The sequence below is a fragment of the Boleophthalmus pectinirostris genome, unplaced genomic scaffold (genome assembly GCF_026225935.1).
Source record: "Boleophthalmus pectinirostris isolate CB_2022bp ecotype Guang Dong unplaced genomic scaffold, ASM2622593v1 HiC_scaffold_10, whole genome shotgun sequence".
Taxonomy (NCBI): domain Eukaryota; kingdom Metazoa; phylum Chordata; class Actinopteri; order Gobiiformes; family Gobiidae; genus Boleophthalmus; species Boleophthalmus pectinirostris.
In genome coordinates, this window is record NW_026570971.1 from 24,930,670 (window position 1) to 24,957,071 (window position 26,402).

At 38.1% G+C, this 26,402-nt stretch overlaps 2 protein-coding genes across 4 annotated transcripts in view; both read left to right on the plus strand.

Annotated features, from left to right (window-relative positions):
- Positions 1-939: 939 nt before the first annotated feature.
- On the plus strand, positions 940-17,945 carry cdan1 (codanin 1). Of its 3 annotated transcripts, XM_055160324.1 has the most exons (29): positions 2,057-2,084; positions 2,292-2,461; positions 3,045-3,751; positions 4,270-4,461; positions 5,047-5,237; positions 5,350-5,463; positions 5,580-5,658; positions 6,042-6,162; positions 6,270-6,379; positions 6,645-6,734; positions 6,808-6,883; positions 7,608-7,813; positions 9,548-9,686; positions 10,176-10,319; positions 10,395-10,561; positions 11,124-11,205; positions 11,281-11,370; positions 11,821-11,875; positions 11,976-12,112; positions 12,208-12,311; positions 12,639-12,788; positions 13,366-13,429; positions 13,565-13,643; positions 14,259-14,473; positions 14,744-14,851; positions 14,951-15,014; positions 15,891-16,105; positions 16,717-16,824; positions 17,235-17,945. In XM_055160324.1, exons 1-29 carry the CDS (start codon positions 2,072-2,074, stop codon positions 17,355-17,357), a joined length of 4,113 nt encoding a protein of 1,370 aa, XP_055016299.1. In that variant the 5' UTR covers positions 2,057-2,071; the 3' UTR covers positions 17,358-17,945. The 3 variants fall into 3 exon arrangements, with proteins under 3 accessions (XP_055016292.1, XP_020777405.2, XP_055016299.1); XM_055160317.1 differs by having other exon boundaries at positions 940-2,461; XM_020921746.2 differs by having other exon boundaries at positions 940-2,461; positions 15,909-16,105.
- Positions 17,946-19,032: 1,087 nt separating this feature from the next.
- Positions 19,033-26,402, plus strand: part of stard9 (StAR-related lipid transfer (START) domain containing 9) — a 68,080-nt gene continuing 60,710 nt past the window's right edge. Inside the window, exons 1-2 of the mRNA XM_055155328.1 lie at positions 19,033-19,134; positions 22,289-22,358. Coding sequence (XP_055011303.1) covers positions 19,088-19,134; positions 22,289-22,358 — 117 coding nt within the window. The 5' untranslated portion in view covers positions 19,033-19,087. The remainder of the gene's footprint in view (positions 19,135-22,288; positions 22,359-26,402) is intronic.

A 26,402-nucleotide genomic window follows, 5' to 3' on the forward strand; every position in this document is an offset into this window, starting at 1 on the left:
ACCTTGAATATGCACAAACAGACATGAGGCTTGTGTAGCCTATAGACCTACTGCTGAATACAGTATGTAGTAAAATAAGAAATCATTTTCATTCTGCAGCCTTGGTGCTATGGAAAATGTGGTCTTTGCATAGCTATTATATAGGCTAGGTCAGATGGAAGACTGATACATTAGATATACTTATGTAACCATATCAACTGAGTTTATTTATTAAACTATGAATGTGATAAGCACTGGCCAAAGCAAAACTGTCTGGAGGTAACACTATTCATGAACAGGGATCAAAACAACAAAGTAAAGCAAAGAAGTGTGCAATGTGTAACTTTTCTAGTAGAGGGTCCACCACTCCATTTTGTATTTATTCCATTATAGGTATTTTAATTGCTTAAAAATGCCATGAAAAACAGGCATTCTTCCAATACACTGAGACACATCTCCATAGATCTGACCTGCATCTGCCCTAGCTTCATTTTTGCTGCTTCTTCATGGAGATAGAAGTTTAATGCTTCACTGTGGAACATTTTAAGCAAAGCAAAAACAGCTCCATTGAGGCAAGCAGTTAGCGGACCATCCACAAGAAAAGTTACACAGTGCACCATTAAAAATACATGACTCTGAAAGTAATAAACTGTTATGCCTTGTTAAGTGTATTGCTTTACTGGCTCTATAAAGGTCTATGTCATATCTGGGATTTGTTGTTGTTGTTTTTTTTTTACAGTAGGGGAGTGATGTCACCACACTGTAAGCATTACTGTAAAATACATTTAGTTGTATCAGATTTACTTTCTACATATATATTACTACTTGATATATATCCAGGGCTAATAGTACGGCGTGTGTGCGTAAATCTCATCCGTGACATGTTTTGTCAACAACAACAGAAATAGACTGTCTCCGCACCCATGACGTCACTGAGTGGAGATAAGGTACAACCCCACGTTAAATCAAGACGGTCTCTGCCTCCGCTCCCGTTTACTGTGTCAAAACATGCACAAAATCCGTGTAATTACGAGTTATAAACGCCAAACCAGCTGCAGGCACGCTGTTTCACGCCGTAGTAAACAGAAAGAGTGCAATGGCGCGACATTTCCGTGGACACATAATACTCGCCGTGGTTTCTGCGCTCTCAGAATCTGTAACCTTAGCATTAGCATACCTACGTTTCGCAGATTTTTGGGATTGAATGCATGATCGCGAAAGAAACAAAGCTTTCACCACGCGCATTGTCGTATTTTACTTTAGTTAGGTGTTTAAAATAAATTTGATCTTACTTAGACGCGTTTACTGGAGCGAGGCCAGACAGTTAGCACGCGTTAGCATAGAAACACAGTGTTGACAACTTAAAACCCGGATCGGACAAAGCAAAAACAAGAAAAACGCCGACCTACCTGATCTAAATTATCGTCACTAGCACTATCGTCTGAGTCTGAGTCAATCACGACCCGACCTTTCCGCTTCTTTACGTTCACCATGATTAGCTGACAGGCTAAACTGCTAGCTACCCCAGTGTCGTCTAATGTTTGAGGCTAGCTGTTAGCATCAGCCTCTGCAGCGGCTACACAAAGGCGCTACTGGGCATGCGCGCTCGACCTGCTGTTTTTGCCCTCTTCTTCTAGTACAGATTTGCAAATCATAACCAGAAATTTTGCGAAATGCTGCCATCTATTGTGTAATTGATCACAATTATGCAAGGTTATTTTTAGTTCTCATATAGGCAAAGACCTAATTTTTCAACTCTTTGATCTCAGACATGAACATCACAAAACCTATGCAAACCCTGTACGAGAGCTTTGATAACAGTCTATCTGAATTAAAGTTCTTCTAAGAATACTCCATGCATCTATTTTTTGCTTATCCAGAACTGGGTTCCTTTCAGAACAAGGACTGAGCAAGAACTGCTGAACTTCACTCACTTCAAACACTCCAACTCCTCCAGGGGATCAAGGACTTCTCAGGCCGGACAAGAGACAGTCCCTCTGGCATGTCCTGGATTTTCGCCGGGGCCTCATCCACTGGCATGCGTGGTCGGAACAACTTCCTCGGAAGGTGTCCGGGAGGATGAAACACCATCATGCCTGAGCCACGTCAGCTGGTTCCCCTTGATTTGGCTCTACTCTGTCTGGAACCTTATCATTTCGATTATATGGCCATGCAGATATGCAATATTATGTTCATATAATATTAACCAAAAACTATTATGAAAAATTTAAAATCTTAATAGCTTTGAAATACATTAGTGTGCAGATGTTTTCTTTTCCATCTTTGAATGAAATATTTGTTTTTCCCCTCAGTCCTCTGCTGGATGTGGGATGCTGTCAGCGTCACTCCTGATACACGCATGCGCAGTGGCTCCTCCTGGTCAGCCGCGCAGCGCTCCTTCAGAATGGCGGCTCTTTTGGAATCAGTTCTGCTCAACAAAGTGGGCATAAACGTGGTCTTGGACTGGCTCAAAAACAACGAAGTAAGTGCGGTGCGTTTCAGGATAATGTAGGCCCGTCATCAACAGTGCAATCCTCTTTATAAAGTCCCTTATGTGTAATGTCATGGCCCTCAGCTGAGTGTAAACAAACTTTTAGCGGAGCAGCTAGCGAAAGGGCTAATCCATATGCACGGGCCACGGGTTGGCTGTCAGTCCTATCTTGCTTGTATGGCATAAATTGCTGGTAAGCCTTAGTACAGTACACGCCACAACTGACTGCCAATTAACACAAGAAAGGCTTCTGAGAAGGATATGCCCTTGTAGATAAATTAATACATTGAAAATGAGAGACACTGCTGCAAAAATGGCCAAGTTGGGTTGTTTTGATCCACATTACAACTGTACTCGTGGTCCTTTTGTGATTTATTTTCATGTCATTGTTGTTTTACTTTTCGCGTACAAGGTCCCAGAAATAGTGATATTTACATAAAGTTACTTAGGCAATTTTCAGTTAAATTTGTTTTCTCCAGCAAGTGTGTTGTATATCCGAAAAAAACAACCTTTTGCTCTAGCTTTTCAACGCACAAGACAGGCTCCTTCTTCTAACAGTTAATATTTCTTTCAGGAAGGAGACAAGCTGCCTATTATCTACAATGACGTTGCTGTTCATAAACAAGAATTCATCCCTTTTTTATTGAACTTTCTGAGAGAGCAAAGCAGCCAAGCACTTACCCATGGCCCAGCTACTCCAGCCAAAACACCCAGCCGCTCCCGGCCTCCCGTACAGTCTCAGAGCTTCACAGAGCGGAGAGGTGCCCGGTCTGCAGGTGGAGGTGGTTCACGAAATGCCAGTCGTGTCCAGTTGTTTTCCCCTGCTCTCTCCATATCTCCAGGAGGTGATACAGATGCCATGGGACAGTCAGGGTCACACTGTTTAAGCGGTGTTAGTGACTTTAGTAGCCCCTCTTTCACTACGGGTTGGAGTCCAGCCTCAAGGCCCTCTGGTTCAGAACGCCGCCCCCCACAGAGAATGAGTTTGGGGGATTTTATGGTTTCACCATCTGAGCATCAACACAGCCCTAATTTGCAGTCACAGAAAGCGAGGAAAAGGAGTGGTGGCATAGCAGCGGGACAAGGCAGATATGGGCGCGGGGGTGGAGTAGGACAAAGCGATGACACTGGGAGATGGGACAGTGGAGGGCGGAGGTCTGGCAGAGGAGGAGCAGGAGGAGGCAGCCACGCAAGGATCCATGTATCACCTCCCACTGTGGGACAACTGAACTTCAACTTGGATGATTTCCCTCCCATCGGGTCATCACCAGTTTCACCCGCGTGAGTAAACTTTTAATTTACTCGAAATGGCCCATATCACACTATTTTCTTATCTATGTTATAATACTGTTTCCTCATCAAAAACATATGCTTTATTTTTAGTCTATCTGTCCCAACTTATGATGTCATGAAGTGGTAGTTTTAAGATAATAACTACCTTTTAGCTTATGTTTCATAGAGATTGGAAATTCAGGACTGAAATTTTCCAAATGATTCTAGTGAAGGTGTTTAAAAAAGGAGAAGCTTTTCCTGTATCACAACATGACATCTCAAGATGGAACAGAGTGTTTTCTCTTTGAGAGAGGAACACAGTCTAAATATGCAGCATTTATGTGTTACACACGTGTGAATGAAACAAAGCAAAACCCTAGGCATGTTTTTGATGAGGAAACAACATTATTTGTCTTTGTTTGTTACTTGTTTTGATTTATTAAGTAAATTTCATAATGAAATAGTATAATTACAACTTAAGGCATAGCTACAGTTTCAACCTCTACCTTCTCAACATTTTATTTCAGTTCAAAGCCATCTAGAAGAATAAACCCAACACCAGTGAGTGCCGAGCGACCCCAATCCAAACCAAAGACATGCTTCACCTCAACGCCTTTTAGTAAAACCTCTAGTTCCCCGACAGAGGCTCCGGAGAGGTCTATGGCAGCAGGCAGTCCACTGAGCCTTCAGGAGGAGAGAGAGCTACTAAAGAGGGAGAAGTAAGTTAATTTGTAATTGACAAAACAATATGTGACGCCAACATATACATATTATTGTAATACCACCACTGTGTTCTGGCATGGTTTGGATAGTTTTAGCTCATTTTGTATACTGTGTAATATACTGTGTAATATACTGTGTAATATACTGTGTAATATACTGTGTAATATACTGTGTATATCTATCTCTCTATCTCTCTATCCTCTATCTGTCTATCCTCTATCTCTCTATCTATATCTCCCTATCTCTATCTCTGTATATCTATATGTATATTTATATCTATATCTATGTATATTATCTATCTATCTGTATATCTATCTCTATATCTATCTATCTATCTATCTATCTATCTATCTATCTATCTATCTAGATAGATAGATAGATAGATAGATAGATATAGATATAGATATAGATATAGATATTAAATTTGTTTATATATTTTTAAAAGTTTATCTTTTTTCTTTGCACATTTTTTACTGTTATTTCTTTCTAACTACACTTTATTGTGTAGTAAGAAAAGCCTTTACAAGAAGTTCTTTCTTATTTTTTAATTCATTATCCTATTATTGTGTTTGGTGCTATAGGACAAAGCGTGCCCAACTGGTCCCTGCCCCTCTGTCGTTGGATCCCATCACCCCAACCAAATCTGGACTGAGGAATGGGTCTGGGTCCAAAGTTACTCCTGAACTACAAACACCGAATCCTGAACCATCCAAAGTCACTTACAGCACAGAACTGGACCTCTTAGCTGAGCTCTACTGTACCTGCATCTCTGGTAAATGAACACAAGATGGCAGTATTCTTCCACTCAACTATAGCTATATCACTGTTAGAGCTATTGAAAATTAAATTGGAATAGCTGTTAATACAGTTTGTTTCTCCCATAGAAAACTTGGTACCAAATATTTTCCTGGAGCTGTTTTTTGTGGTGCAGTTGTTGACATCACGCTCAACTCATAACCATGACGATGAACAGGATAGTTTGTGTGCAATGAATACAGGTTTTTAAAAAGTTTAAATTTTGTTTCTTCCTTCTGACCCATATATCGATAGTTACCATATATTTGTAACAGCCATATTATTGTATTTATTTATTTATTCTGTCTTTTTTTGTCAGATATTTTGGAAAGATGTTATCTAAAACAAGTTCACAACTGTGTGTATTTTGCTGTAAAAGTATTAGAAATTCAATTCAAGTAAGTGTTTTATTTTGTAAAGGTGCACTGTGTAACGTTTCTAGTGCTGCTTCTCTCCATGGACATGTTATTGCTTTGTCTAGAAAGGTTTAATCTATCATGTGAAACATTGTCACAAAGGAGACAAGGAGCTAACAGCACTATGCTACGTTGTAGTTCAGAGTCGCCTCTATTCACAGAAGGAACTATTGTATTTTTGAGCATTGAAACTCGTAATGTATAAATGCTAGAAGAATATATTTAATGTCACACCATGAAAGATTCTAGGCCATGCAATAGCATCTCCAAGGAGACAAGCCCACCAGAAAAGTTGAGCAGAGCACCTTTATTCAATAAATTACTTATTTTTACCCTCTGTTGTAATCTAATTTTTTTTGTTCCAGTTTGGTAGTGCACTTGGACAAATGCACGTTGCGTTTGCTGGCAGAAAATGAAAGGGTTGCATCTTTCTCTCTGGACCTCAGGGACCGACTCACACAGGCCCAGGACAAAAGTACAGCTAAGGTAACTTTGGTGACTGATTATTTTGGATGACATTTAAGTCCTCATAGGATTTTATATAGTATGCACTGCAAGCTGGAGATACAATTTAACTTTGTTTTTTTTTGCAGCTTTCTCCTTCAGTGTCCACCTTCATCCACTCAGTCCCATTTGAACCTGCAACAGACAATCGCTCCAACTTTGGCAGTGACAAAGCTTTTCATACATTTAAAAAACAAAGGTAATTGACACCTTTTTTGGACATCTTGTTAGGACTGGACTTGACTGACTGTTAATGTTTGTATATTTTGTATTGTTTTGTTGTATATTTTTGTGTGTCGAGAGAGGGAGGGTTGTGGGAGTTTTTTGTTTTGTTTTTTTTGTCAATTTTTGTGTTCCTTATGTATAATTTAAAAATTAAATCAATAAACACAGGTACTTTGACTTTGCACTAATGTTTTTCCATCAGATTTGCAGAATTTTCCATTAACCTTTATGTTTTTCAGAGATATGTTTTATGAAATCCTTCGAGAATGGGAGGACTTTCACAAAGAGCCTGGCTGGAGCTTTGAAGCTGCTCTTGGGAATCGTATCAGGCTAGTATCAATATTTGTTAATTTCTCTTGAGGCATTCTATTTGATATTAATTAATATTTTTTATGTCCTTAGGGGAATGATGAATCAGTTGAATTCTGCAGGGACCCACTCGCACTTTGCTCGCCTTTTCCTCAAGCAACTTATTCAGGTTAGTAATACTTGCCTTTTGCCATTTTCTATTCAAAAGATACAATATGTTTTTAGTGATAAATTGCTATGGCGATGATCCAAACCTTTTATTATTCCGAAACCAAACCAATATATAGATCCATACAGAAAAAAATCTGTCCTCTCACATATTATATACATGGCTTTACGATGTTAAAAGCCCTATATTATGCAAAACTGACTGCTGACTACTGACTTACTTACTTTACTTTACTTACTTACTGACTACTGACTACTTACTTTCTCAAAAACATAACCAGAGTTATGTTTTGTTTCATTTACACATGTTTAAATAACTCTTTATTATTAGTTTGCCTACATCTGCAAAACTCAGAATGCTCTGATCCACCATGTGATGCCATGTAGTAATAGTTTTCAAGTTATCAACTCATGTTTACCTTTTTTTTTTTTTTCAGTAGAGATTGACAGTTTCATGGCTGAAATTATCTAAATGATTCTAGTGAAAGTGAATGGAGTTTAAAAACACAGTGTAGCACTTCCTGTATTACCACATAACATCACAAGGTGGAACAATGTGTTTTCAGTTAGAGAGAAGAACTCGGCCTAAATATGCAGGGTTTGTGTGTTAAACATGTGTGAATAAAACAAAGCACATCTCCAGGTATGTTTTTGATGAAGAAACAACATTATAACATAGATCAGAAAATGGCACAATTTGAGCCCTTTAATAATGTATATTCTAGATGTGTAAGGGCCCGCGTGGAAACTGTTCCTCCGGCGACACCCCTGATGCAGACCTGCTGGGCATGCTGGGAGCTGACAGCCTGGGGAGACTGAAGCGGCTGGCAGAGCGTCTGGTCCAGCCCCAAACTGTGAGTGGGCCCTGTTCCCCTCCGTCATTTCCAGGGCATCAGGAATTCTTCAGGGATTTTCTTCAGACGGCCAGCTGGTAAGATCTGATCTGACAGTTGAGGAAAAGTGTCAAATTTTGTGAATTTTAATATTTTTTATAGGGCCGGGCATGTTAACGCGTTAATTTTGTGTTAACTAATTAATTCATTATCGCCGACAATTACGCCGTTAACGCAGTTTTTATTACTTTAAAAAAAAAAAGTTTAAATTGTAAACGTCTGTTGCACGTGTTGCATCAAACGTGGGATGCAGCATGTCTGAGCCTCCATGGGCTCCAAGCTGCTGGGCCGTGGGCTCTGAGTTCTGGTTCACGGGTTTTCTCTTTCTTCTCCTTCTTCCAGACACCCCTGAGGCGTCCAAATAGAGGTGGCCAGTGTAGTTTTCGTCGCTGTGGTCTCGCTTACATATGCTATCACAGGGTATTTACAAAGGCCGGAAGATTTCGTGATATGATCCCGCCCATAACTCAATGAAATATGATTGGCTAAAACAACTGTCAAACTCAAACTCATCCCCACATTGAGATAAATTGCGCGAGTCTTCGTTCCAGCCACCGAAGGCCCTGCAGGTGTTTCTTTACTTTAGTACCTGCAGGGGGAGTCACTGATTTTCCGAGATACCACTGGAAGAAATTGTGATTGGTCCATTTCCATTAAATTAAATTAACGCTTTGCTCCCCAAGAAATATTAATCCAAGTTTATAATAATGATCTAGAAATTATTACTAGTGAAGTGTTTATTAATCACTGAATAAAAATATTGAAAAAATATATTAGTAGTACAAAAATTCATTCAATATTTTTGCTTCACTGAATACCTTGAAGGCCCTGAGGGTTCCCCTGTGAAAGAAAAGCTGTTTGAACAACAAATGTATGGCTCTTTTGTTTATATTTGCAATAAAAGTACGCTATACGCTACTTTTTAATTTATTAATTGGTTTTGCGTATAACATGCGGTTAATCACGATTAATCGCACTTGAACTCGAACTCATTAATGCGATTAATATTTTTTATTTTTGCCCAGCCCTAATTTTTTATTTTATTTAGTAGAGACAGTGCATATTAATATACACCTGCAACAAAGTCATTATAGTCAAATCTTTGCCCTCATAGTTTAAAAAATGTATTAACAAAAACTGGTGATACAAATGATGAAGTTATGCTTGTGCTGTCATAAACATAGGAGTAACAATATTTAATATAATCAGTGCTTTTTGTAATCAGTAAGGCAATAAGTGAAGTGTATATCAAATGTTTTATTAAATTAATTAACGTAAATCAAATATGGTTCAAGTACAAAACATTTGTAAATACAAAGCCCCAGCACAGTATAGCACACGTTCCATTATCCAGACCAACTTGTCTCCATGGAGATGCTATTGCTTTGTCTTGAAAGTTCCACATTGTAGCATTAAACTTGTCTATGTCCATAGAGATGAGCAGCTGATGCTACCAAGTTACCTGGTTATTAAAGGGTAGCTCTGGGGAGAGGCAACTTCACTCATAGTAAGAATACATGTTTTTCAGGCTAAGTCTAATGTCATACTGTAGAACTTTCAAGGCAAACCAATAACATTGGCATGGAAACAACCAGATGGCAGACTCTCTCCCAAAAAAAACCTACACAGTACACCTTTAAAATGTAATGTGAAGTGTGACTACTATAGGAGATTCCTATATTTTTCTCCCTTTCACATCTTTTTATTCATTAAAAGTGAATAACATGGTAATACAAGTTTTAAAATGTATTTTGTATAATATGTGCCCCTAGCTGTCAGCTTAACCAGCACCTTCAGGACAGCCTGTGTCAGCAGTTGCTGCAGTTAGATGAGGTGTCTATACTGAGTCCTCCAGTGTCGAGCGAAGTAGAGGAAGAGGAGGAGGAGGAGGAGGGAGACATGGAGCAACAGGTATCCAGGACTGTTAATAATTCAGAGTGGAGATATATGCTGTAGATACAATACATGCTGCACAGTGAAATAGTTGAATGAATAAACAGGACATTGCACAGCTGCTTTTTAAACACTGTATGACTGAATCACATATAAAAATGTAATCTCTTTATTGAAAATTGAGTTTTCATTTTGTAGTTCAGTGTGCCTTTTTTGTTTTTATTGTTTTGTTTTTTTAAAGTAAATGTAGTATTGAAGATAATGTAAAGATATGTAAAATTATTTGGAAAAAGTAAAGAAAGGTTACCTACTTAGAGCTAGAACTAGATACTAAATATTTCAATACTAGTACAACAATGTTAACACACCCTTCTTGGTTTTATTTTACTTAAAAAAATAGAATGTATCTTGTCTGTGAATGTGTGTCTACAATATTGTCTAATGAAATTGTAATATTTACCAAGAACAGTTTTATAGCCAGAATAATACTCCTGTTTCTCCTGTCAGGATGAGAAGCAGAGGTTCAGCTCCGTGTTGCTCCTTGCTCGTCTTCTGGCAAAATTTCTTGGATTCATCGCCTTTTTGCCTTATCAAATATCCGAGAAGCCGTCCAGAGAGATACAGGAGACAGCCATTGCACTCCGCAGCAAAGTGATCAAAATTACACATCATAAACCACCAATCAATCAAGACAGGGTTTATAAAATATTCTTTTTTGTCTAACAGAGTGTCCCAGCCCTGGATGTGTATGCCTTGCTCAGTAATAGCATAAGGAGGAAACGCACCATTCTGACTGTCCCGTGGCTTGTGGAGTTTCTGTCCATGTTAGACTTTGTGGGCCCTCTGCTCCTTTGCTTTAGGAAAGTTCTGGGCACATTGCTTCTTTTATACAGGTTTGTCTAGTTCTAATTATATGTATTTACTATATTTACAGACTTTGAAAACCAGTTAGCCATATGCATTAGTACAAAATTGGTTAACAGTGCTACTGCATAACTACAAAAACAGTTTTAGATGAATCTTGTACATATTTTGGTTTGTGACTGGAAAGTAACCCTGTATCCATTTTTATCATAACATCACAAGACCAGTTCCTTGGTAGAGGATTATGCTCTTGTTTTTAAGTGAACTGTTTAACAAATGACACGAGTCTGACATGATTTCAGAGAGCAGCTTCAAATTGCTGATGTTAATTACTTTGTTAATGCTTTATAATAATACATTGGTTGACATTGTAGTTCATCGTGATTTGTTCGTAATTGCATTTTATATCCTTTTAAATATGATCTCCATTACTTCATTTTCATACTTTCACACCCTTAGATTTATTCACTTGTTCTTAAAAAACAACCCTGACGTTTGCACAGTACTGTAATCTGACTTGAATACAAATGCGTCTTCCGATGCAACAGCAGTAATCCCAGTTGACCTGTTTTTTTGTTTTTGTTTTTCTAGGAGAATGCTGCTTGGAAAAAGTGGGGAAGTGTGTTACTTGAATAAGCTGCTGTTGGTGTCTGTGTTGGGGTGGCTATTCCAAGTGAGGGGATCAATATCAAATTTTAATTAATAAATATTATATTAAATAATACTAAATTAACATTTGCTTGTTTAGATCCCAGTTATCCCAGAAGACATTTTCTTCACTAATGAGTTTACTGAAGTGGCCCATTTGGATAGCAGTTCCCCAAGTGCACAAGGGCTTGTAAGTAAAGTCTGTATCAGACATGTCCAAACTATGGCCCGGGGGCCAAATGTGACCCTCGGACCAATTTTTCTTGGCCCTCAGGCTTCCAGGGGAATTGGCCCAAATGATCTTACTCAACATTTTTAACTGCAAGTCTTTTGATAATCTACCTTGATAAAGACAATATTAAATATTTAGTGTTTCCTTTTGAGGATCTAATCTTGAATGAAGGCTGAAAACGGGTTATTCTCACATGTTAAAAATGCACATACTTCAATTATTCACAGTATTGAGCACCAATCTATGGCCCTCTATCGGCCCTCTGCTTTGTCGTGTTTTGATATAACAAAGTTTGGACACCCCTGGTCTATATTCTATTGAATTCTATTGTATTCTAATTGATTAACAGTATCAGACCCATTCATGATGCCATTTCTCTGGTATTGCTTTTACAAATACTTCATCTAGGACTGTATTCCATTGGTGAACCATCAGCTGCTGTATACATGTTGTCCATTCCTTGGTAAGTAATTTTCAATTGTTCAGTATGAAACTTTGCTACCAAATATTTGTTGTATATTTAGGCAATATCGACACAACTGTTTTGTTATTCTCAATTGCAGGTGAATTTCGTAAACTACTAGCTGCCTTTGTCTCTGGAAGCACAGCCAAAAGTGGAGGAATTATACGAAAAATCACCCCAACTTCAGCAGAGCCTCGAAACACTGCAATTGCGCACAGGTCCCAACAAAAACTACTGGTGAGGGAACGCTGATAAATATCTGAAAAAGAAATAAATATTAAATCACAATTGTATATTCAATTTATGCTATACTCTTATTTTATTCTGCAAAGCTGGACCTTGAGCAAGCCTTCTTCCACAACCAGCCTCCATCTCTACGCCGCACGGTGGAGTTTGTAGCCGAGAGGGTTGGATCTAATGCAGTCAAGCATATGAAGTTAGTATGAAAGGGCCCATATTTCACTATTTTTGATGTGTGTTATAAAAACTGAACTAAAAGGAAAAGGTAGCTTTTAACTTGAAAACTTCCTCTTCATGACATCACAAGGTGGATCAAAGCATTTTGAGCTTTGGAGATGAAGACAGATAATAAAGAATTACTCAAACATAAAAGCTCACAAGAGTCAATTCTGTGTAATATAGAACATTTAAAACACTAGTCAAAAACAATTCATAGTGTTATTAACTTGTCAAAAAAAATATTTATAGGTTTGTTGTCTTATTTGGTTGTAGTTTATACATTTTTCTGATATGACACCAACAGAGCGACGCTGGTGAGGGAGCTGGTGGAGAGGGGGGAGAGAATGCTCAAAGATGGACTTCAGTCTCCGAACTCAAGTGCGTCAAAACTGAATGACTCCATCTGTGCTCAGCTGTGTGAGGCCGGACTGGAGGCTTTGGAGAGAGCCACCAGGTACAGCATTCATTAGTCTTGCCAACTATATTTTGAGTATTTCTTACTATTGTGGTGGGGTAAGTTTTATCTATTAATAAATGTACACTTTGTAACTTTTCTGGTGAGGTATCTGCTGTCTGCTGGTCTTTTGTAACTTGGTGGTGTCACCTGCTTGAGGACATTCAAGGCAGTTTAATGGTAGATTCAAGTGGTGCTTAAAGGTGCATAGTGTAACTTTTCTGTTTGGGAGTCTGTCTGGCATTAAACAGCTCAATTTATTTAAAGTACCTAGGCATTGTGACGGTGTGACCGGTCAGATCTCTTGACATATCTGACCTGTAACATGGTCAAAAAGCATTTGATGGAGCCTCCACCAGAAAAGTTACACAATGTACCTTTACTTAATGAGGTTGGGGAGGTTACAATCCCAAGTTCGAAAGAAAACCTCAAACTATAAAGAGTCCTTGAACTGTAATAATGTAGTCTGTACAAATGTGAAAGTTATATTTTCCCTTTATTTGCATTTGTCTTAGGTAAATAATAAATCCTGTATGAGTTTCTTTGCTACATAATTTTCCTCTTGTGATCTTTGCAGATTTTGCTCTGAAAAAAGTCCTGAAGCCATAAGAATCCTTTTGCCAGAGGAGACGTCTCCTGCTGTGAGTTCAACAAGTTCCAACTGAAACTTTTCAAACATAACTTCATGACACATTGTTCTAAAGAAACTAAAACCTGAGCTTATGTCACCAAAGACTAGAGCCTGTTTCATCACCTTGTTGTGTCTGGATGCACAGGTCTTTGCCACATCTGAAAGCATCACCAAACGACTCGCGACAGAAAAGGCCTGCAGCTGGCTGGCGGCCAATATCACAGGTACCTAATTAAAACCCAGTGCAGCTCTTTGGTTTGTATTTAAAGTTACATGGCAGCCTGTTCTTTATTTAACTATTAGTCAAGATGTAAAGCAAGAGTCAGAGAGGCCATTAACTATTTGTGTGTTTAGACCAGCTGGTTATCAATAGCAAATTGTTTGGGCATCTTTAAAGCCAAATGCACTGTGTAACATTTCTAATGGAGGGTCCACCATCTGCCTGTCTCCATTGAAATGCTATTGCTTTGTCTAGAATGTTCCACAGTATAGATTAAACCTATCTGTCATGAGGGAGACAAACAGATTACAGCACTACACTATATTAAAAATCCGATCTGTGGAGAGTCGTCCCTGGTCACAGGAGAAATTGTTATATTATTTTTGATCAATAAAAACACCCGCAATGTATAAATGTTAGATGTGTATGTTTAATGTCATACCAGGGAACAAATAATAATTTGTTTGTAAATTGATTATCACTATGGAAATGGTCCTTTTTCATCAGTTTGAAACCTCTGCATATGTATGTACCCTTCTATGTAAGAAAATACCTATATCATGCAACCCTAATGCTTTTTATTATTATTATTTTTTTTTTGTGTGTATTTTTGTGTCAGCTCTCATAAGGCGGGAGTGGAAGAGTAAATATGATCGTGTGGTGAAAGCCCTCAGTTCAGACAGTGGAGATGTGGATTCTGCTGCAGATGATCTGGTCTCGCAGGGAAAACTCATGACTCCCAAAAGAAAACAAGCAAATGAAAGAATGGCCACCTGCCCTCCCCACTGCACACACAACGTCTCTCTGCCATCAGATGTTATGATAGAAATAAAGGTAGGTGTGGCAACTTTAGTGAGGCACCTTCATACTTACTCCAGTAATATAATAAAGTCAATAAAAGTTTTGTTACTGTCAGTGTCTTTATAATGATATGGCATTTACCTACTTAAATGTTATTGTATTTGGCAATTGACAACCAAACAAAACCTTCCCCATTTAAAAGATGTATTTTGCACTCTTAATTTTCACAATTTTGGGCTGATTAATCCCTGTTGCTTCTTGTCTCTGCTAATACAATGCCACTTTTCCTGACATGTCATGCAGGAGTGGTTGAGCATCGCAGTGGGTCCCAGGACTGATGCGGAGCTGCCAACTTCTCCTCAGCTTTTGACTCTTCTAAACAAAGTTGGAGAGACACTTGGATGCAAAAAGGTGGCTGAAATACACAGAAGGACACAACAACACTGGGTTTATTAATTGGTGCCAGTTTTAATTTTAATCGCTCTCATTTCTCGTTATCTCCTGCCTCAGTTCTCCACGGCGGTGTCAGAACAGATGTTGCTGAACTCTACAGTCGTCTTGGCCTGCAAACTGGGTAAAACAGCTAGTTCTTTCACTACAAATCCTTGGAAGACTTTATCAGGTCCTTCATTGCTTTGTTTATTTATTATATTATTTCAGTTTTTCACATTTGGACAGAATGTTATGTGATAAATGTTATAATGTCATATTTAGTGCTGTGTTTGTTTGATGCTACTCTATATTTAAGCACAGACTGTCTACTTTCTCCTAACTTCAAACAATTAAATAGATTTTTTTTCTAGCTGTTTTTACTTGTATATTTTTGCTAAAACTATGAAAGTGTTAAAAATGAACCCCTCTTCCTTTTTAGCAGCTCTCATACTATAATAAAAATACTTTTACTTAGTGGAGTAGAAAGTATAGATACCTGCTCTCAAATGTAGTGAAGTAAATGTAGAAAGTATCCACTTAAAGGTGCATTATGTAACTTTTCTGGTGGAGGGTGGAGAGGCAGCCCCACTCACAGTCAGAAGGCCTGTTTTCCTAGGTGTTTTTTTTTAGCCTTAAACTACCTATAATTTAAGGTAAGGTAGATAGATCTCTTTAATGTCATACTGCGGAACATTCCAGGCAGAGCAAGTACATATTCATAGAAACAAGCAGGTGACGGACCTCCAAACAAAAAGTTACACAGTGCACCTTTAAAAATTTACTCAAATAATGTACAGATACCAAAATGTATACTATATAAGTACAGTACCTTACTACTTTTACTTCATTACATTCCACCACTCATTACAGTACACTCTTGATTGATTTTATATTATATTTATATTTATATTTATGTATTGATTTTTGACATTTCATAGAGGAGCACAGCAGTATACTACATAACTCTACGTAATTCTGCCTTAAAGGTTGTTGCTTTTGAACCAGTGATTTTTAACAGGTTTGTCCCCTTGTGCAGTCTCCTCTGAGCTGCCTGTCCTCCCAGCCCCTCTGGACTCTGGCCCAGGTCCTGGTTCAGGGTCAGAGCCTCCTGTCAGGGCCCTGCTGGAGCGTCTAGGTGAACTGTGGGCGCAGGACGGGTGCTCCTCCGCCCCTCACCACCTGCTCTTCTCCCCCCTCACTGTCAGCACTGTGCTCCAGGCCTCTGACACACAGGTACTGTTCCCAGTGTCACTCACTGTCAGAGTTCAGACTGTACTGGGGAAACAGCTTGCACAGATTCTTAGAAAAGACTATGAACAAAGTACAGATATGCAAAACACAAAAAGATAATAGAAACAAAGATAAATAATTGTGAACTCAGTTTCTAGTAAGTAAATACCTCTGTATCCTATAATTGTATAATTGTTAATACTCATTCAACAGAATTATTTGTTTTAAAGTGAGAATTTGAGAGTAATGTTGCCTTTAAAAACACTGTGGACCACATGTACCATATGACTTCACAAGGTGGAACAGAGTGTTTTCAGTTTGAATGAAGAACTCAGAAATATGCAGGGTTTATGTGTTAATGTTAATCTGTGAATGAAACAAAACACAACTCCAGGTATGTTTTGATAAAGAATCCACATTATAACATAAATCAGAAAACAGCTTAATATGGGCTCTTTAATTGCTTTTTCCCACCTCATTTAATTATAGTGTAGCACCAAATTGTACAAATACAGATGATAATTAGTTATTTAAATATGTTAGTATCATGCTAATAGCATTTGCTCCAAACTACAATAGTTAATGTTATTAACACTGAACTAATTTTCTTTTAGTGGAACAACTACTTATTTCTGGTCCAAAATCTTGTTGACCGAGGGATTTTGAGTGAAGAGGAGGTGCTTTCTCATTGGAAGAAGCTCACAGACCTTGCCTTGCCAACTGTAAGTCTCTTTAAAGGTGCACTATATAACTTTTTTGTTGGGGGGTTGTCACCTGCTTTTTTCTATGGATAGATCATTGCTCTGCCTGGAATGCTCCATAGTATGTTCCAGGGTCTAACTTACTTTAATTAAATTACAGGTGGCTTTATAACTCAAAAATACCTTGAAAACCAGGCAGTCTTCTTGTGAGCTGGGTTGCCTCTCCACAGATCTGACCTGTAACTTGGTCTAGTTTTGTCTTCATGAAGATAGAAAGGTTTAATACCATACAGTGAAACATTCCAGACAAAGCAATAACATCTCCATGGAGAAAAGCATTTGAAGAAACTTTCACCAGAAAAGTTACATAATGTAACTTTAATACAAACTAACTAACTATATTACTGTCTGTATTTACTTTTACAACATAGGAGCTGATGGAGAAATTTCAGCTGCAATGTCAAAGTGTGAAGCAATCTTCCTCACTGTCAGAGCTGCAGGGCCACATGGACATGCTGCAGGTCTCTCATCAGGCAGTAGAGGGCGCTACATGACAACAATAATACTACCTAACGCCACAGAGGATCTTAAGTCACTATGTTTTTGGACTATAGATTTTGTGTCCACTTGTTTTATTGAAACTAAAACCAAACCTCTTCAGTAAGCTATTCCCCCACACTTCACACCAGCCTTTTTCCAATCATGCCACTGGGGACCATAACAAGCATTTAGTCATTGTCAACATGTTAAGAAGTCAGTGTTAGGGCTAGAAGGGCAATGTTAATGTGGCATTTGTATTGTTAAATCTAAAAAGTTTGTTTATCTATTTGTTTTTATATTTTATAGGCTATACAGCATTTCAAAAGACAAGCCACAGAGAAGAAATTTGGTGTGTTAAATGTAAAATAATTTAGTTATATTTTAAAGACGAGAGATGATTTTAGTAAAAGCACTTTTCACTCACTGCCTTTGGCCGATGCCACTTGTTAATGATGCACATTTCATGAATGTGAGATTTTGCATTTGTGATGTTTTCTGTTCATGTTGAACAAGCTCTGAATGTGTCTGTGGCTTTTAATAATTGTAATATTTTATATGTCTCAGATGTTAACGTTATAATAATAAAGACTTAAGTAAGAGAATTTTATGTTTATGTGTGATGGATATTCACCATTGCAATTTATATTATTATAGAAATTTATCTCTCAGGTTGGTAACAGGTCTTATTACACTTTTAACTTTTCCTTTCTGACTTGTTTGAAAAGTTTTTTCTACCATAGTAGATTTATGTCTTATAAGTTTTAAGTGTGCAGCCCTTGAGAATGAGACTGCCTAAAAAGATGTATTTACCTACTCAATTTAAAGGTGCACTATGTAACTTTTGTGATGAAGGGTAGACCACTTGTTTGCCTCCATGGAAATGCTATTGCTATGCTTGGAATGTTTCACTGTCTGGCTTTAAACTTATCTGTCTTATTCAGTTGCAGTTGTTTAACTGCTAAACAACACAATGAAAAGCATGCATTCTTACAGTGAGCAATTTTAGTTTAAAGGTGCATTGTGAAACTTCTAAAGTGGAGGATTTGCTACTTGCTTGTTTTTATGGAGATGTTATTTTTGTATCTGGAATGTCCCACAGTATAGCGTTAAACATATCTCCCTTGAATTAGTTCAATTACAGGTGTTTTATAGCTCAAAAATACCTTAATGTGCAGGCTTACTTCATAGATCTGACTATTAACCTGTTTCCTTTGTGATTACCAAGTTTATTTCCATACTGTGGAATAATCAAGGCAAAACAGTAATATCTCCATGGGGACAAGAAGTTGGCAGATCCTTCCACTGAAATATGACATAGTACCTCTTTAATGCTATATTTATTTCAGTGCAATTTTGCAAAATAAACCTGTACAAAATTATAATGTGCCACAAAAAAAACAAAACACAAAAAAACAAAACACAACCTCATAATGTAATGGTAACATAATTTACAATCTCAGTCATGCAGTGATTTGAATCATTTGAACAGGTCCTTGTAAGAGGCGTGTCCCGTAGCTCTCCCCTCCTCACTGTCTGCAGGAAGTTTGAGTTCTGCAGAGTTTGATACGCGGGTGTTTGACCGTCTCCTACCCGGCGGAGATGACTTAATGCGCTCTGCAAATGCCGGATATTTCTGCACCGATAAAGGGATTTTTGAGAATATTTTTTGAAACGAGAAGAAATGAAAATGCGTCTTTGGGTCGTCTCCAGCGGGTCGTAGCGTCTGTGAAGTTTTGGGAGCATCATGGCAAACGTGAAAGTTGCCATACGCGTCCGTCCTCTGAGCGCAAGGTAATTTCAAAGCGCGCAAAACCTGCAAATAATGATAAAAAACAACATAATCCTGTACTAAATCTATTATAGCCTATTTAGCTATATTTTATCATTTACTAAGCGTCATGCCAGCCATAACTTGTATCCTTATTTCTTGTCTAATTTGGCTAACACAATTGTAATAATCGTCTAATTACATAAAGGCGATTAGCATCAGAGAATATTTCAGTTCTTTCTTCATTATTGTTGATTTTTCTGTTAGCTTTAGCTTGTTAGCCAGCTGTTAAAAGCACATGGTGAAAGTTGACAACTGTTCTGCTGTTCTGTGAGTAAGCTCTGATGCTGCTGTGTGTCTCATTGCACAGAAATGTTAGACCAGGACAGCTGTTGTAGCCTGAACTAGTTTAAAGGTCTATTGTGTTTTGTTCTTTAAAGTGGGTCAGTTTTTTTGTTAAGTTTGTGGTATTGTTATTGCTGAAAGATCATAGCTGACAGATAAATAAGGCAACACTGATTTAACATTTAAAGGTGGACTCTGTAACTTTTTTGTTGTGGGACCTTCCATCTGCTTCTATCCATGAATATGTGTGAAATATCCCTTACTATGGCATTAAACTTTAATTCATTTACATGTGTTTTTATTGCTCCAAAACACCAGATAGGGGACTGTATCAGAAAAGTTACATAGTCCACCTTTATTTGATCATGATTTTGGTTTATTGCTTAATTCATCTATTACTAAACTAAAGAAACATTTAACACATTGTGCTCACACCCTAAAACGTAAATCACGATCACCCACTTACTGGAAGTTTACTGGTTCTATCCTCATTATATTGCATTGCCCGTTGCTGTAGCGTCCTTTGGCACGACACTACATAACCCAAACTAGCTTGTATGTTTAGTGTGATTGTGTAAACTGGTATTGGAAAGGCCATATGAACCATTTTTCACTTTATTATCTCTGCAGCTGTATTTATTTGTGAAATTCCTCAGTAGTCCAGATAGGATCCATACCATGTATAGTCTTTTGTAATGTACTGACTTGGTATTTCATTTAGCATATGTTTTTGTAGTTAAGAATGGAAAGTTGTTTGACCTCATTCAAGCTCCTCATTGCATTTTAAAGGCTCCAGATTGCTCCAGCATGTTTGTGTTAACTGTTTGCAGGTTCAGTCCATCCAGTTGTTAAAGTGCAATAGAGTCCAGGAGGATGTGCTTTGAAATGGTTGTCAATGTGAAGTTCATTGCTGTCGATGTGACAAAGCTTTATATTGCACTGGACAATGAATCTTTGAACTGTTCTTCCCCCTGTTTTACATAACAATAGATTATCTGGTACCTAGTGGTCACTGCCATGCAATTGATGCAAATCCACATTTCTGGACTTGGATGTTACCACTGGAATTGTTTCATTTTTAAACCGACTAAAGGCTGTATTTTTGTATCTTTTTCAAAGTAAAGGGCTGCTGTGTTACAGAGATAACATTAACACCAGCTGCATGGCTCATTTTGCAGGGCATTGACTATTGACTGGGAAGTACGCTTGTTTTGTTTTACATGAACAATAGGACTGAATGGGCATCTCTTACAACAGTGGTTTTCAAACTGTGGTGCAAGACTCACTGACTAGAGGATTTTTGCTTGTGTCTGAAATTCTGAAACTTAATTGTGCTTGTTCTTATCTATGTTGCTAATTTGGTCTTTTGTAAGTCTTGTAATTTTGTCTAAGTTTTGTGACCACTTCCCACAGATTTAAAAAATATATTGTTTAATGTCACATAAACTAGTTTTGAAACTAGACTAAAGAATGATTAAGGACTTTAAAATCATTAAATAAGCTTGAACAAAATTAGAACCAAAACAGTATTTAACTGTAAAAGGTGGTAGCCTACTTAAAATAACTGTTCTTTAGAGAATGCATATAGACATGTGCGAGTAATGTCACCCACATGTGCCATTACCACTTTACAAAGCTAGTATTAAAACACGTTTTTATGGCTTTTACTATTTTCCGTCTTTCAGCTCCTCTGCTCTGTGCCGAGGAGACCCGGAGATTGAAGGTTTGTGGTTTTGGGTTGGGCTTAAACTCAGGGTGGTAAAAAACAATCCCCATGTGGTACAACCATAGAGAGTGCTGGATGTTACAACTGTCCTTTCTGACACCCAAGCACATCGCAAAAGACAAAGCATTTTTAGTTATTATCATTCCAGGAGGTTACAAAAATCTCCCGGATGCCATTTTTCCCACATTGCTGTTGGTTTCACTTGTATTGCATCAGATGGTCCAGCTGTGGAGGCGTACACAGAAGAGCTGACCCTGTTTTAGTCAAGCACGCACAAAAAAATCTAACTCCAAAACATGCACTCAACTGGTCCTCACGCACGAGCCATGAGAGGACTCTGGAGAGTGTCTGTGTCTGTTTTTGTTTAAATTTGAAACTTGGTCAGTAGAACTAGCTGCAGCTTCATGGAGATTTCACGGGCCAAACGCCAACACACAAAAACATGCATTGTGCTAACTGTCGTGTGATGGCCCCAACTGAAGAGGACCAGTCTAAGTTAACTGGACATGCTTTCCAGTGTGTCAGTTTAAATATAAAACTGCAGCATACCAGAACCCATAGAGATGAAATGAACCAGGACTAAACTAGTGCTAAAGTGGAACTGGGACTAAATAAGAACAAGCTTATTCATGAGTTTCAGCTTCCTGTTCTATGCAACATTTTGAGGATTTTTTCCCATTCAAATTATGTAATATTTTGTTTGTTAATTGCTATGGCAGTGCCATGAGATTCTCATCATTCTGAATCCTATGAATAGGTCAAAACTAGGTCTCTAACTGTGTCAAGTCCAAACAAGAATTAAATTACAATATAGTATACAATGACTTAAAGGTGCACCTTTCCGCCTTTCTGCTTGAGGGTCCATCACCTACTTGTTTCCCTGAGTATGTATGTAAACAGGGCAAAACAGTCTAAATCAGATCTAAGCAAGCATGCAGTCAGGTCTTAACTGTCATATGTTGATTATCCACTCCAATTATTTCTCCAGATGTAAGAGCCAAAACGCAATCCATGTCTCTACTCTTCTTTTAACTGAAATCTCATGCTCTAATCTAATTCCCATTGATTACATTTGCCTAATATGCTCATGTGTCATTGCTCTACAGGGAGAGTGCTGACGGAGGACGGCTCGCAGTCCAGGTCGAAGACAAGTATGTCAAGATCAGAAACTTAAAGGTTGGTATTACTGTTCACGGAATGCACATTATATTTTGTCTGGAGAATATGTTTATATTTTATCTATATTATATTTAAGTGTTTATATTGTATTCACTAGAGAGCTAGATCCCTGCCATGGGGTTGACACAGAGCTGACCTGTTGCTTGGCCTGAAGCTGTTGACTGCTTAATACTATACGGATAGACAGATAAATAGATACTCTATTGATCCAGGGGAAAATTCAAGTATAGCTGCATTATCAGTTCCACTGTGCTTCTCAGTGGCCTTTATGCTTCATTCAAAGGTCTCAGTGCAGTTTAACAAGAGGTATGGTCAGGTAGGGTCAGCAGATCTTGTGTTTAGGCAGTTTGAAAAGAGGAACAGCCCTCAGGACAAAAGTGTCCCCCTCTGTGTTCTCTATGAACACTGGTATTTTGGATGGTGACGAAATGAACCATTCCCTTGAAGTATTTCTCCTGGAAGGTCTTTTGCCACATTTGGTGTAAAAAGTCTGTAGCATCTCAGAGGTCCATAACTAGCTTCTGAGCTAGCTTCTTGTATGATCTCCCTGGATACAGGAAAAACAAATAGCTCATTTCACACAATCCAACAGTCCCTTACTTGTGTCCTTTGAACTGCACATGCTGCATTTCTTAGGTGGTTAAAATCCCATGACATGATGTTCAAAACAGAGCTCAAAGTTCTTCAGCAAAATTAGATATAACGATTAAATGAACTGACAACTTAACATCACAAGTCATTATGATTTAGTTTATTACAGGGCTCAGTCATACCGCTGCAGCATTGCTTATGTGGTTCTGAGGGCTGAGCAGAGATGGGAGTAACTTTTATCAACGAGCAGGATGTTTACAGCCTTAGATCAGCCTCTTCCTTCAGTGCTGTTTATTGTCAGTGTCTCTTTCACAGCATTGCACCACTACAAAAACACTGTACTCCCACATAAGCTACTGTATGCCTTGGTAAAGCAGATATCAGTGCTATTTGTCAGTAGTGTAGATGGCAGTAAGTTGTCCCATATTTGGAAATAGTTATGGGAATTTCTTGGAGTTGTAAGATGATACTTTTACCAACTTGCCTCTGGGTCATGTGGCTGGTCCCTGATTGTTTGCCTCCAGTCACTCTCACCCTTTCTCTTAACCAAAACATGTTCAACTAGTTTTTATACCACTGTTTGCTATAATCTTTGTGGAAGGCTAAGCTAGCTAGTGATATTAGAAAGTAGACGTGCAGTTACAGAACTAACACCATGCATAGTTTTAAGTGACAGATTGCATCCAGCCATAACAAAGTTGCTCAAATCATGACTAAACTAGGTCTATACCTGGACTAAAATTTAAGTAGCAGACAGTTATCTATGTCCTTGTTTTCTTTGAATGTTGGTTAATTTTCATTTGTTTGATTTTCTTACTTTCTGTTGGTTAAATCAACAATTTTGTGATTTCTGCAAGGCAACTGCTGTTATTGTTTGGTGGTCTATGAAAAATAAATTGATTGAATTGAATTGATAGGCCTGGACCATGAACAAAACAGGAAAAACAGAGAAATAATCATAACAAGCTAAACCTGGACTAACCCAGTTCTAAAAGAGAAAAACAAACTGTGACAAAACCAGGGATCTAAACTAGTACAAAAACTGCTCTAGTCTTTGCTGCTGGTACTAAACTAATAGTAAGCCAGTTTTAAACCAGTTTGAATATAAACTACAACAATGGACAGTTAGATATGAGTTGAAAATAGTTGCAGATCTCTGTGTTTACAATAGGGTTCATAGTTAACTGTTGCTGCGAGCTGGGGGAAGGGAGAGTCTGTTACAAATGATGTGACAGTGAGAAGCCACATCTGGCCTCCCTCTGCTGTGGAGACGTATCAAAACTCAAAGAAGCCCCAGGGAATCATTATTTATGGAAAGTGGGACAGTTTTGGGAAGGACCAGACACAAACCAAGTACAGAGAGATTTTAAACTCCATTACTCCATTTTCAGATCTATGTTATAATGTTCTTTCCTCATCACAAACATACCGACAGTTGCGTTTTGTTTCATTCAAACATGTCTAACACACAAACCTCGCATATTTACAGTTCTTCTCTCAAACGGAAAACACTATATTCCCCCTTGTGATGTAATGTGGTAATACAGGAAGTGCTCCACTGTGTTTTTGAATTACATACATTTTCTTAGACTTAGACAAACTTTATTGATCCACAAGGGAAATTATTTGGAAATTATCTGGACATTATTTGGACTTTCAGCAGAATCATTTGGATAATTTAAACCCTGAAAATGCAAATCCCTACTGAACTAAAAGAAAAAGATAGCTGAAAACTACCCCTTCAAGACATCACAAGATAGAACAGAGGATATTGAGTTTTGGAAATATAGACAGACTATTAATAAAGGGTTAATCAAACATGTGCGAATGAAACAAACCATAACTCCAGGTATGTCTTTGAGGAAGCACACTCTAACATGGCTAAAAGCTCACAAGAGTAAAATTTCCATAATACAGGAGCTTAAAAGCACAGTTAGGAGTCCTATAAAAGTAATTGAAACATATAAAGAGAGAAGTAGGCGTATCAAGGTTTGCCTTTTATCTTTTGATGTTGTAGTGAACCTTTCCCTGGGACCTGTCTTGTGTGGGCGGGTATTTATCACATTGTGGGGACTGGGGACACAATCTGGTCCCCATGACGTAAATACTTTATTATTAGATTAGCAACATGGCCAGGCAGTGGCCGTGGGACAAGCACTCTCACCTCACAGCAAAAGATTCTGGGTTCACCGCCTGAGCATTTCTATGTGGAATTTGCATATTTCTACCTGTGTCTGGGTGGATTTCTTCAGAGTACCCTGATTTCCCCCATCAACATAAAACCTAAAAACATAAAAAACATAAAATCCTACAGCTAAGTAGTTCTGACCAAGATCATTCGAAGGATGGGTCAAATGCAGAGGACAAATTTCTCTTTGTGTACAATAAAGTATACCTTAACCTTAACATGATTTAAAGTTCAGATATGGGTTAAAATAGGTTAAAATGGGATAGGGTTTAGGTTAAAAGGTTAGGCAAGTAGAAGCTATCAGTATTATCAGTCTCCAGAAAATGAATGCCAGTCCCCAGTGAAGTTATGTCCTCAAAAAGCATGGAAAACGAACAATGATTTATTTGTGAGTGTAAATCAGGGGTGGGCAAACTACGGCCCGGGGGCCAAATGCGGCCCTTTAATCCTTTTAATCTGGCCCGCCAGACTTGAATAAATTATAATAGTAAAAGTTGTAATGCTTTGTAATGTTTTTCTAATTGAAATTCAAGCACATGTTTTCTACATATCCAATGTTATTTTTTTCTCTCTTATGAGGTGGATTACCAAAACAAACCATCTGCTCCTTGTCTTTCCCTTCTGTCAAATTTTAGAACCCTTTGTGGCCCACGAGTCAAAAAGTTTGCCCACCCCTGGTGTAAATGTAAAACATCAGATGGCCAGTATGTCTCATGTACATCCTGACCAAATAAAGATGTAAAAAAGCACCAAATAGTTTATTAATTGACTATTAAACTTATATTTATTCATTAAATTATTATAGTCCTTTATGTTCTTTTTTCTCCTTTTTTATGTGTAAGTCGCTGTGTGTTGTCGACGCAAACAGAGCATGCATCTATCTGATTGGTTGAAGGAGACAAGACACAGCTCCAGATCCATTGGTCTTTGTAAAGTTTTGTCAAAGTGTGTGGTTATGTCTGGCTAGGTAACCAAATTGTCAAATTGACTATTAAAATTATGATATGACCACCACTGGCTTTGACCTGGAACACCCTATGAGATCAACAGTTCTGCTCTGACCTCCAACAAGTTATGGACCATTCACAAATATATTCATGCACTCAGCGTCTCAGCCATGTACCTGAATGAATCCTTGTCAAGTGCAAATGATGTGCTCGAGTAAGTCCAAAATCTGCTGTGCTGTTTTTTCCCCACCTCTGCCCCGTAAGCAGAAACTTGTTTAGTGTTTGCATCGAGGCGAACAACTAAGCGTACAAACT